Source organism: Mus musculus, chromosome 18, assembly GCF_000001635.26.
Source record: "Mus musculus strain C57BL/6J chromosome 18, GRCm38.p6 C57BL/6J".
In the NCBI taxonomy this organism is placed as follows: domain Eukaryota; kingdom Metazoa; phylum Chordata; class Mammalia; order Rodentia; family Muridae; genus Mus; species Mus musculus.
Window position 1 is genome coordinate 35,782,493 of NC_000084.6, and position 13,439 is coordinate 35,795,931.

General features: G+C 39.1%; 1 protein-coding gene across 2 annotated transcripts in view; it reads left to right on the forward strand.

Annotated features, from left to right (window-relative positions):
* Ube2d2a (ubiquitin-conjugating enzyme E2D 2A) overlaps positions 1-13,439 on the forward strand; it is a 35,614-nt gene that overhangs the window by 10,934 nt on the left and 11,241 nt on the right. For both annotated transcript variants that reach the window (NM_019912.2, XM_006526120.3), the window contains exon 2: positions 10,973-11,036. In NM_019912.2, coding sequence (NP_064296.1) covers positions 10,973-11,036 — 64 coding nt within the window. The remainder of the gene's footprint in view (positions 1-10,972; positions 11,037-13,439) is intronic.

Below are 13,439 nucleotides of genomic sequence, written 5' to 3' on the forward strand. Positions count from 1 at the left end.
CTGTCTGTCTGTCTCTCTCTCCTCACTCTAAAGTTTTTTTTGAGACAGGGTTTCTCTGTGTATCCCTGGCAGTCCTGGAACTCACTCTAGACCAGGCTGGCCTTGAACTCAGAAATCCACCTGCCTCTGCCTCCTAAGTGGTAAAATTAAAGGCGTGTGCCACCACTGCCCGGCTCTTGTTTGCATACAAAGCAATAGAATTTAGACTGTTCCAAATTGGGCAGTTGTTTATAATCCTGCTATTATAAGGGCTCTAGTGTTTACATTGTCTCCCTTGCTCATCAAAATGCAAATCACAGTGACCATAGGATATCACTTGATAGTTGCATTTTATTTAGTAGATGCTACTTTTGTCAATTGTAGAATGCTGGAAGGAGTAATTAATTAGTAACTGTCTTTGAAGAATATATAGTTTAGGAGCTGGAGAAATGGCTCAGTGGTTAAGAGCACTTACTGCTGCTACTCCAGTGGACCTCGGTTTGTTTCATAGCACCAACATGGCAGCTCACAAATGTCTAACTCCAGTTCTAGAGGATCTGACATCCTCTTTCAACTACTACATACATGTAAAATACCCACAGGCATGTGTGTGTGTGTGTGTGTGTGTATCTACCTACATATATCTACATATACACACACATAATGTAAATTGTTATCTTAATGTCTTATTTTTGGTTACTTATGTGTAATAATTTAATTTTGTAATATATATTATTTTTTCTCTTTTTATTTTTCTGTAGCAATGACTGTCCTGAAACTGTTGACTAGGCTGGCCTCAAACTCACAGAGGTCCACTTGCCTCTGTCTTCTGAGTATGAGGATTAAAGGCTGCACCACCACTGCCCCTGCTATTTAAAAGGTGGGGGGGTGTTTCAAAACTTTTTTTGTGTGTGAGTGTGTAGCCTTGACTGTCCTGGAACTCATTCTGTAGACCAGGTTAGTCTTGAACTCACAGAGATCTGCCCTCTCTGCCTTGAAATTGTTTGGGATTAAAGTCATACACCACCAGTGCACAACTGTATTATAATATTTTCACACTTCTGTTATACTACAAAATACCTCTGCTTGTAACCTTTTCTGCACTAATCCAAAAAATACTTTCAGAATTCACAAATAGTACTGTATGGTTTTTAAACATTCCTTGGAGGAAGTATGTCACTGGGGGTGGACTTGGAGATTTCAAAAGCCTATGCCAGACTTAGTCTTGTTTTTTCTGCCTGTAGATAAGGATGTAACTTTTAGCTGCATCTCTAGCACTATGCTTGACGTGCCCCCTACCATGATAATGATGGTCTGTGAAACTGTAAGCAAGCATTACTGTGGTTATGGTGCTTCTTTGTGTGTGTGTGTGTGTGTGTGTGTGTGTGTGTGTGTGTAGGGGGGGAGGGGCACTAAGACAGTTGGATGAACATAGTATAGTAACATTGTTATACAGAAATACATGAGACATGGATGTGTTTACCCTGATTTGACTGTGATCGTGTATTAAAATTAATTTTGTGAAGATTTTTTTAAAGTCATTTTATTTACTATTTCTCAGTTTAAATCTATGACGGGTACAGCACCACATGGATGCAGTGTACAATGGCCTTTGCAGGAATGTTGATCTGGAATTTGGTATGAAACATGTCACTGTTTGCATAGGCCTGAGCTATCTTTACCTAGATGCCTCTGGTTTTGTTCAGCTTACCTCCAGGGATCACTGTATTGCTTTTTGCTTTATATACATGAGCACATTTTTTGCCTAGGTAGAATTTAGTTTCATCTTGGGTATAAGTATCTTCAATTTAAAGCCATGTGCTCTCTTTGGTTCCAGAGCCAACAAAAACAGACTTGAACCACAAGCCTCCTAGATATATTTGCTTTTCCTAGCAGCCCTCCACAAGTGCCAAGATTGTGGAGATTGATTTCTTTCAATAAGGTGTATACACTTTTATTTCCATGGATATATGTGCATCTTGGTTTGTTGCCAAGAGATAAAACAAACATTGGATAAAACATTGGATTCCCTAGGACTGGGGTTACAGAGATTTGGGAACTGCTATGCCTATGCTGGGAATTCAACCTAGGTTTTCTGAAAGAGCAGCTCGGAGCTCTTAACCCACTGAGCCAACTCTTCCACCCTTGTTGCACTGGGGTGTGTGTGTGTTTGTGTGTGTGTCTGTGTCTGTGTGTTTGGCTTTGTAGAGACTTGCTCTAAAGTGTAAGGCTGATGGTGAACCTGTAGCAGTACTGTTGCCTCAGCTACAGTTAACAGATGTCACTTGAGCCAGTGTGCCTGGTTCTTTGGGGGGTGGAGGTGGGAAAGGAAAGTTAGGTCTTTTGAGGCAGGGTTCCCAACCCCTTTTATTTTTGGCTTTTTGAGACAGGGTTTCTCTGTGTGTAGCTCTGGCTGCCTTGGAACTCTGTAGACTAGGCTGAACTCAAACTCGAGAGATCTACCTGCCTCTGCCTCCTGGCTGGGATTAAAGCTTTATTTGTTTTAAGTAAGAGTGGATGTGGGTGTGGTATGCATGGGTATATAGTGCCCACAGAGGCCAGAAGAGAGTGGGGTCTCCTGGGGTTGCATTTACAGGCAGTTGTGAACTGCCAGATGTAAGTGCTTGTAACTAAACAATTGAACTGTTCTTAAGGACTGAGTCCTTATTTTTCTCTTTCGTTCATTCGTTCTCTCTCTCTTCTTTTTCTTTCTTTTTTTAGAGAATTATTTATTTTATGTATATGAGTACACTGTAGCTGTCTTCAGACACACCAGAAGAGGGCATCAGATCCTGTTACAGATGGTTGTGAGCTACCATGTATGTGGTTGCTGGGAATTGAACTCAGGACCTCTGGGAAGAGCAGTCAGTGCTTAAACTTTGAGCTATCTCTCCAGCCCCGCCCATATTTTTCTTGTTTTGAGTCAGTCTTGTTATGTAGCCATTCTAGTTTTGAACTCACTCCTTCCTCCATTTGCCTGTACAATTGTACTTTATAACTTAATAAATTATATATCCTTTACCACTCAATTTTTTAAATTGATTTTGTATTTTAAAAAAAGGACTACTAAAGGTGTGCTTTGTTCCTGATGATCAAACTGTCTTAAGATACATAATACTTGATACCAAATTTGTCCTCAGTTTAACTATGGACTCAATTTTTCTTTCTTTTTTTAAAATGACCATTTTCTAACCTTTACTGCAGATAACCTGACAATTCTTTCAGGTATGGATTTTATCATAAGAAAACAGACTTCCCTTTTTTATTGTTCTCTCTCTGTCTCTCTCTCTCTCTGTGTCTCTCTCTGTCTCTCTCTGTCTCTCTCTCTCTCTCTCTCTCTCTCTCTCTCTGTACTTGTTTTTTAGAGGGTGTGTGTGTATGTATGTAACAGCCCTGGATGTCCTGGAATTCTATTTGTAGACCAAGCTGACCTCAAACTTAACAGAGATAGGCCTGCCTCTGCCCCCCAATGATGGGATTAAAGATGTAAAGATATATACCGCTTTGTATTTGGTGACATTGCTCTTTACCTCTTTTTAAGCTTGAGATTTGGTGTAACTCCTTACAGTAAGTATTTTAAATTTCTAGTTTCCAGTGTAGTTGACTTAGAAAGTAAGATTGAGCTGGTGGAAGGGACCCTAGTAACTTGAATGTAAGATGGGGGAACTATCTTAATTTAGGTTTTATTGTTAAGAACACCATGGCAATGGCAACTCTATAAAGGAAGATATTTTATTAGGGATGGCTTATAGTTCAGAGTCCATTATCATCATGGCGGGAAGCACAAAATCATGCAGGCAGACATGGTGCTGAAGAAGGACCTAAATTCTATGTCTTGATCAGTAGGCAGTAGAAGACAGATTCACTTCATCCAATAAGTTGACACCTCTTTTAGTGCCACTTGCTATAAGCCTATAGGGACCATTTTCTTTCAAACCACTGCAGTGTCCAGCATTTTCTTTGGAGCTTAGTTAGTGATACTTTAGACATTGAAATTTATCTCTATTAGCACAGATTCTTCTCATCTAGCTGGCTATGTGCCATACTCATTGTGGAGAACAGAGGTAACCAGAGGGAGTTTCAGATCTTAAAAGATCCTGTGTCGAGGGAGTCAAACTTGATTTGATACAGCCACTATTGTTTGTGAACTTCAGGAATTGGCAGAAAGGAACAGTTCTTGGAAGCTTCTATATTTGTGTTTCTTTATTTCAAAAGTAGTCTTACTGCCAGGCGGTGGTGGCGCATGCCTTTAATCCCAGCACTTGGGAGGCAAAGGCAGGCGGATTTCTGAGTTCGAGGCCAGCCTGGTCTACAGAGTGAGTTCCAGGACAGCCAGGACTACACAGAGAAACCCTGACTCGGGAAAAACAAAAGAAAAGTAGTCTTACTGAAATATGTTAGATTTTCTTATCTAGCTTTGTCATTTACTGAGGATGTTCTACTTTGGCTATAGTTGTTAAAATTCTAATTTGTACTCTTCTAGGTATGTGATCTTATAGCTGCAGTATCAGAGAATAAGATGGTTGCTTCTCCATTTATCTGTTTTTGATATATCTAAAATGCAATCAAGAAAGAAAACAGGCTGTGCATGGTGGTGTCTTTAATTCTAGCAGAAACAGTTGGGTATCTGGTTTACATGGTTGAGTTTCAGGCCATCCAGGAAATATCTCAGAAGAAAGAGGGGAAGAAAATATTTCCAGTTGCATGCTATGTTGAAAATATCATTTTGGTTATACTAAAAATATACATACTACTTGCCTAGTACTTGGGAGGTGGAGACCTAGAGGATCTAGAGTCCAAGGGCAGTCTGGGCTACAAGAGGCCATTTCAAAATGTGGGAAAGTGGGCTATTGTTCATGTAGTCGGTGAAAAACAGTATTACCTTCCTCTGGATACTTATGCATAATTCAAGTTTTTGTCTGCATGTATGTCTTTGTACGTGTGAGTGCCTGGTATTCCACAGGGGCCAGAGAGGCCATTGGATTCCTTGGCACTGGATGGTTGTAAGCTGCCATGTAGGTACTTAAAATTAAACCAGGGTCTTCCACAAGAGCAATAAGTACTCTTAACTGCTGAGCCATCTCTAGCCTCTCAACTATATGTTGAACAGATATTTCCTGAACAAGTCCCATCACTTTCAGTGTGCAAAAAGCTAGAAGTCAGATTCCTTCCTAGTTTTTACTGGACAAAGAGAAATACTATATAACCACAGAGAAATTTGAACTATACTTAGTTATAAAAGCAACTTGAGATTTTTCATAGTATTTGACAACAAATAAATGGAGAGTCAGGAGTTAGCTAGCAAGCAGTTATGTGAGACCTAAAGGTACATGGAGGAAGTAGAAAAGGAGAGAGGGAATGGCAAGACCATTCCTGGCAGCGTTCCCCGAGATCCACATTGGTTACAATGTAAAGCCAGGGATTTAAAAGAACTGTTCATGATGCCACATACCTAAAATCTCAACACATTAGATAACCTGAAGCAGGAGGGTCACAAATTGGATGTCATCCTTGATACCTAGAAAAAAATTCAGCCAGGCAGTGGTGGCACACATCTTAATCCCAGCACTTAGGAGGCAGAGGCAGGTGGATTTCTAAATTCCAGGACAGCCAGGGCTACACAGAGAAACTCTGTCTCAGAAAAAAAAGAAAAAAACAAAAGAAAAAGAAAGAAAAAATTCAGTATGCCTTAGACTACTGCTGCTCAACTTTAAAAAGAAAATCCTATTATTTGTAATAATATATTTGTTTTTAAATATTCTGGAAAGACCTCATATACTATGGAAAACTTATTGTCTAGGTGCAGGTAGACCATAATATGAACTCACTTTTATGTGGAACCTAAAAATCAAACTCATTTAAGTAGAATAGAATGATAATTTCACAGGGCTTGGGGGTAGAAAGGAGTTGGTTAAAGTTGTTTGATGTCTTATAAAAGTTATTTTTAGTTTATGTGTGTGGGTGTATGTTTGTGTACCTTGTATGTGCAAGCATCCATGGAGGCCAGAAAAGAGTGTTGAATCTTTAGGAGCTAGAGTTACAAATGGATATAAGCCACTGTGTAGGTGCTGGGAATCCAAACCCAAGTCCTGGAAAAGCAGCTAGTGCTCTTAACCCGAGCAATCTGTCTAACCCCTGGCCAAAGTTTGTGTTAGATTGGAGGACTAAATATAAAACAATCTGTTGAGACAGCTTGGTGGGTAAAAGGTGATTGCCAGCGTGGAAGGAGGAGAGATCGGATTCCATAGAGCTCTCCACCTGTGTGTTGTTGCAGGTGCACCATCCAGCCCACCTCATACTCAATAATAATTCACAGTAATAATAAATACAATTTTAAAAAAACCGCTATTTTACAGCATGTTAACTATAATTGGTAATGTAGTCTCATATTTTGTGGTATTGGAGAAATAAGTATGTAATATATAACTAAAAATTTTTAGAATAGATTTTAAGTGTTTGTGTTACAGAATAGTAAATGTTACATGATAAATATATTAATTAGCCTATGAGCCATTTCACAATCTATATGTATTTAAGGCCATCGTGCTGTGCTCTATATACATTTATACATAACTTACATACAACACATGTGCTTGTGTAAACTTTGCTCTATCTCCAAGGTAGACTTTCAGTGCTTTACTTTCTCCCTCCTCCCTTCTTTCCCCTCCCCTTTACTTTCTCCCTCCCTCCTTCCCTCTCTTGCTCACTTGCATGGAGCTTCCTATTCCCTGTAGTAGATGATCTTGTACTTTTGATCCTCTTGATTGCTAGGTTTGATCACAGTCTTTTGCTACTATATATGGCTTGTAAAATGCTAGGGATAGTACATGCTAGATTAGCACCTTACCAACCGACACATATCCCAGCTCTGTTATGTTTCTTTGAGACAAAGTGTTTTGGTTTTTGTGGGTTTTGGGGTTTTTTGTTTTGTTTTGGGTTTTGTTTTTTTTTTTTTTGGTTTTTCAAGACAAGGTTTCTCTGTGTAGCCCTGGCTGTCCTGGAACTCACTTTGTAGACCAGGCCTGCCTCGAACTCAGAAATCTGCCTGCCTCTGCCTCCCAAGTGCTAGGATTAAAGGTATGCACCACCACGCCCCAGCGGGTTTTGGTTTGTTGTTTGGTTGGTTTTGAGACAGTATTTCTATGTAGTTCAGGGTATTCTGGAACTTGTTATGAACTCGCAGAGATAACCCTGTCTCAGCTTCCTGGGTGTTAATTTTACAGTTGTGAGCTACTGCACTCATATATGAAGGATTTTTGATCCTAAATAACAAAGGAAAGCCAGATAAGGATGCCTAGATTCATACTCCTAGATATTTAGGAGGCTGATGTTAAAAAAGTATCAGTTGAAAACAGCTGTGGATGAGTCTAGTTGAGTGCATAGTGGAATCTCAAAATAATAGACACAAAGTCATGACTATTTTCTTTACTTATGTCAGGACACTCATGAATGTTTCCTGCTGAAGTGCTTCAACAAATTCCTTGTCCTTAGTCAAGCATGGTGCCTGGGCTGCAGTATGAGATCCTATCTAAAAAGCAAGCAAGAAATTCCTTATTCTCTAGTATTATATTGGCTTGGCCCAAAATACATTAACTTTCAGATATAGTAATTAAATCCTTTTTTATGTATTTTAGACAGAATCTTTACCCAGTAGGGTTCAAACTACGTGTATAGCTCAGGCTGGCCTTAAATTGGAGATCATCTGTCTTAGCCACCTGAGTGCGGGGATTTCAAGTATGTACCAGGACTACTCTGGACTGTGTGTATATTTTGCTTACCATTGAAAATTGTTAACAGTGTTACATTTTTAAGGATTTCTGAGATCTAAGTAAGTACTTGGTGGAAAAAAAGAAGGCTTTGCCTTTGAAAGATAATTTATTAAAACAGAAGCTTTCTCTTTCTGTATAGTAGACATTCAGAGCTGGGCATGGTGTTACATGGTTGTAATCCCTGCACTAGGGATGCTAAAACAGAATTGCCTCTATCTCAAGTGCAGCCTATAGAGAGATTCTGTCTAGAAAGGAAAAAGGGGGGAGAACAAAGGTAAGTAAATGAATCTAAAATAATTCCAAGTAGTTTATAATGTAGAACTGATAGTTGAGAAATGATTGCAGGCTGGGTGGTGGTAGTGCACACCTTTAATCCCAGCACTCAGGAGGCAGAGGCAGGCAGATCTCTGCCAGGGCTACACAAAGGAAACACTATCTCAAAAAAAGGGGAATAAAAAAAAGAAATAACTACAGAAAAGTTTTATCCATGCAGTGTATATGCATTTCTCTGTCATGCTTAACATTTTTATCTATCTTTCTTTGTTTCTTTCTGTTGTTTTGTTTGCTACAGGATTTCTGTTTCTGTGTGCCTTGAAATACAGTATTTTCTAAACTTACTAGATTCTTTTTTCTTTGTTTCTTTCTGTTGTGTTGTTTTGTTTGCTACAGGATTTTTCTGTAAACTCCTGGCTGTCCTGGAACTTGCCCTGTAGACCAGGCAGGCCTCAACTCACAGATCTGTCTGCCTCTGCCTCCAAAGTGCTGGGCCTAAGGGTGTGTGCCACCACTGCCCAGCTAATTTATTTTGAGTCTTAACCAATGACCATATCATACTATGTAAATATCTATCTCAGTCTAACTTCTTTAATGTAGGTATGAAACTGATCTCAAGAGACCAAGTAACTGATTTGTTTAAAGTTTCTTAAGCGCATGATGGTGAGAACATCAATGAGTGTATGTTTAGAAAGCCTTAATTTTGCCTGTTGCCTTTATTTAGTAGATTTTAAAAGTTACGCATTAAAGGCAAAGCATTTCTAATTAATTTTAAGCATTACCTTGGGGGATACTGGGAAATGTTTATTATACTCTTGGGACTTCATTGGCACAGGTCATTGGAGCACTTAGAGGGAGAGCCTACCTAAGCCTGTGGCCTTTTGGAGACTTTGCCCTAAATTTAAGTCTTTTGTAAAACTGTAAAAATTTTATTTGGGGCTGGAGAGATGGCTCTGCAGATTCGAGCTTGAACTATTCTTCTAATGTAAGCTTCTATTTCTAACATCTATGTGGTGGCTTGTAATTGTCTATAATGTCAGTTCCAGGGGCTCCCAACACTCTAGTCTAGTCTCTACAGGCACTTATACATACATGGCACACATACATGCATGCAGACAACACTCACATAAAATAAAAACCATTTTTTACTGTTAGAATTTATTATTTCTACTGTTGTACTTTTGAAGTATGTCCTAAAATTAACCCTTCCGAACAGTCTTCTGATCTCTAAAACCAGGCCAAAGGCTGTAGTTACAGTTGTACCACAGTTGCCTATCATGAGCCAGGGGGGAGTATTCTGCATCACTGTAAAACAAAACAGGAAAATCAAGCTGAGGAGAAAGAAAATAGAGTGATTTCATTTGTCCAGTTTTTCAAGTATCATTGTTCATTACCAGGCTCCAGGGTTGTGTTAAAATAACTGAGGAGCTGACATTTGGTTGTGGAGCAGTACTGAAGGTAAATCAGTCTCTTGAGTGCTCCAGTCAGCCTCTATAGTATATTCTCATTTTGGAAATTCTGGGGTCTGAACCTGGACTAACATGATATTCAGTTACTCTATGACTGAGCTGTATTCCTAGCTCTTTAGTTAGTTCCCTTAACTTTGACTAAATTACTCAGTCCAGCCTTGAACTTTGTGGTAGTTCAGTCAGCCTGGATATTGTCCTTCTGTTCTGACTTCCAGTAGCTGAGATTATATATTTGTACCATCTGACTAGAGTGTGCTATATTCATTTAAAGGTTTTTCTATTTAGTACATTGGCGGTAAGACACCGCTAACAACATATCAGCACTTTATCAGATGGTCTAGTGTAGAACCATTTTTAAGATTTTAAGAGCTTGTTCTAACTACTAAGTTTTATGATATAAAATTGAATTGGGATGGGTATGGTGACACATAACTTTAATCTCAGCAGAGAGACGAGGCAGAGTTAAGTGCCTCTCTGTGATTTCAAGACCAGCCTTGTCTATAGATTAAATTCTAGGTCAGACAAGACTACACAGAATGAAACAATTTGCATTGAGTCCTCCCCTGCAATCCTCTCAAATAATTGAGAGCCAGGCATGGTGGTGTGGACCAACCTGAGCTATTTCAATGGAAGTGGGGAGCTGGGCATAGTGGTGCACACATGTAATTCCAGCACTGTTTATTCTGAGTCAGGTAGATCACAAATTTGAAGCTAGGCCTGAGCTACAAAGTGAGACTTTATTTCAAAAAGGGAAAGGGAGGGAGAGAGAAAGGATAAAAGAAAAATAATGCCCCTCCCCCCAAATAGGTTAAGGAGTAGCATTCAGAGTCTGAAGCAGGAGGTTTGCCATAAAGTTGGTGGTGAAATCTGAAAAATAAAGAAAAGCTTGCAGACATTTGTGTAAGAGAAGTATATAAGACTTAAGACCAGGAGTCAAACTGAACAAGAGTCTACTAGTCTAGAGGAGGATCAAACAGCACCATTAGCTTGTATTTACGATTAGCTTTGTGGCTCAGCCACTAAGAGCACTTGTCCAGAGAACTAGCCACATGGTGACTCATAGCCATCCAAACCATCCAATCTAGGGGAATCTAACATCTGATATCTTCTGATATACATATATACATACATGTAATCAAAAACACTTGTAAGATACAGTAAATACCTTTTAAAAAAAGAAAGGATGAAAGAAATACATAAAACTAGCTTTGCAAGGTGTGGTGATACATACCTTTCTTTAACCCCAGCACTGATGAGGCAGAGGCGGGTGTGTCTCTCAAGGCCAGCCAGGTCTATATAGTGAGACCTTATCATTTCTCAACTCCCCCTGTCTCACCCCCAAAATACCTCTAAGATTTACTCTGTGCTTCTCTGACTGGAGAATAATCCTAAAAGCTTCCCTAGTAAGGCAGAGACCACTGTTAACAAGATAAGTTTAGTAACTCTATAAAGTTACATTTCTTTTTGTTTTTTTTTCTTAAGGAATTGAATGACCTGGCTCGAGATCCCCCAGCACAGTGTTCAGCAGGTCCTGTTGGAGATGATAGTAAGTATCTAAGTGGTGTGAAGAGTGAAGTAGCATGGCAGTACTTTCTCTGGAGAATTTGTATTTCTTGAGATTATTTATTTGTGCTATTTATTTTTTTTCAAGTGTGTATACACTCCAGGTGGTCATGTTTAGCAAAGTTATGATCTGTTAAGAGGTATTTGCTATAGGGAAAGGGGAGACTTAATGACTAGTTTCCTGTGACAGAACCTGTTTTAAGTTCACCCAATCATACTAGACTTTGACCTGCTTCTGCCAGCATTATTTTTGTGGTTGTTCTGGTCTCTTTCTACCTATCCTTTTGGACGTTTTCCTGAAATAAAAGAACTGTTATATGTCTTTAATCCCGGCACTTGAGAGGCAGAGGCAGGTGGATTTCTGAGTTCCAAGACAGCCTGGGCTACACAGAGAAACCCTGTCTCAAAACAAACAAACAAACAAACAAAAAAACTGTTACTATGCATGGCTATTTTGCTCTTAAAGGATGACATGGTATATGTGTACTTGTATTTGACTATATTCTGTTGGCTCATATGTATGAAAGCAGGCATAATACTTTTATTACATTATTCACAGTCCTGAGGGGTTGAACCCAGGGCCTTGTGTATGCTAGGCACTCACTCTTATTACTGAGAAGTGTCCTCGCTAGACCAACTTAACAGTTATATTTGTTTGTATGTTTATTGTGTCTTAGGGGTTTCTCCTTTTAACATTTGAGTCCCAGGGATTTAACTTAGGTTGTTAGGCTTCAGCAGATGTCTTTACCTACTCACTGGCCCTGCCAACATTTTAATTCTAGTTTAATACTGTAGTACTAAATTTTAGTATTAAAAACAAAAAAGTCTCATGTAGTTCATGTAGTCCTTCTGTCCCAACTTCCCCAATGCTAGGATTGAAGTGGGAGCCATTCAGCCCAGGTGATTTGAGATTTTTTTGGTTTTTTTATTTTCTTAAAATTTTGGGACACACCCTCATCTCTGTCCTCATCCTGTCACTTTCTTTTCTCATTGTGTCTTTCTTGGCTACTCTGGAACTCTGTGTGTAGACCAGCCTGCCTTGAGTTAACAGAGATCTGTTTGTTTTAGCCTCTGAGTGCTGAGATTAAAGGTGTGTACAGCCAGACCTGGTGAGAGGTTCTGGTTTTTGTGTATGCTTTGTTCCTTTTTTTTTTTTTTTTTTTAAAACAAAAAACAAAAAAACAGAGCCTTGGCTCTTCTGGACTTCATTTGTGGACCAGCCTGGCTTCAAATTCACAGAGACCCCCCTGCCTCTACCTCCTGAGTGCTGGGATTTATGTCATATGCCACCATGCCTAGCCTTGGTGGGAAGTTTTAAATATGCCATTAACAATTGATTTTTGATTTACTGCTATATTGCAGCTTGCATTATTGCATTTTTTCTTAGAGCAGAAATTGCTGTCCTGCAAAGTTAAGGGCAAACTAATCTATCTGTTTTGGTTTTTCAAGGCAGGGTTTCTCTTTGTAGCCCTGGCTGTCCTGAAAACTCATTCTGTAGACCAGGCTAGCCGAGAACTGAGAGATTCAACGTGTCTCTGCCTCCGTAGCGCTGGGATTGAAGTTGTGCAAGACCACTGCCAAATATTTTTTAAATGTAGGTTACTTGGACTTCATTTAAAAACAAAAAACAAAAAACCCCAAGAACCTTAATTTGCTACAAATGATAACATTGAGAAAAAAAAAATACACCCTGAAAATAGTAGCATATGTCTGTAATCCCAGAATCTTAATGGGTTTAAACAGGAGTTTTGAGTCCAAGATCAGTCTGTGCAATATAGTGAAAGGGACTCTAAAGAAACAAAACTATGGAGGATGGAGAGATGGCTCAGCAGTTAACTGCACTGACTGCTCTTCCAGAGGTCCTGAGTTCAAATCTCAGCAACCAGATGGTGGCTCACAGCCATCTGCAATGAGATCTGGTGTGACTGGAGACAGCTATAGTGTACTTTTTTTTTTTTTTTTTTTTTTTTTGGATTTCTGTCTGTTTGGCAAAACTCAGGAGCCATTGGGTGGTGGTAGAAAAAGAAAATCAACCCTGACATGAACTTCACAGTTTGTTTTTCTCATGTCTTTTTAGTTATTTATTTTTTATTAGATATTTTCTTTATATACATTTCAAATGCTATCCCGAAAGTTCCCTATACCCTCCCCCCACCTGCTCCCCTACCCATCCTATAGTGTACTTTCATTAACAATAAATAAATCTTTAAAAAAAAGAGAGAGAAAGAAACAAAAAGAAACAAAACTATCATGAGATGCCACTAGAGTTTTTTGTTTGTTTGTTTTTTAATGTCAAGAAAGTCTGGAGAGTGGCTCTGCAGTTAAGTATGCTTGCTTCTTTTCTAGAAGATAGGAGTTTAGATTTCAAGCACAAAACAACCTGTTA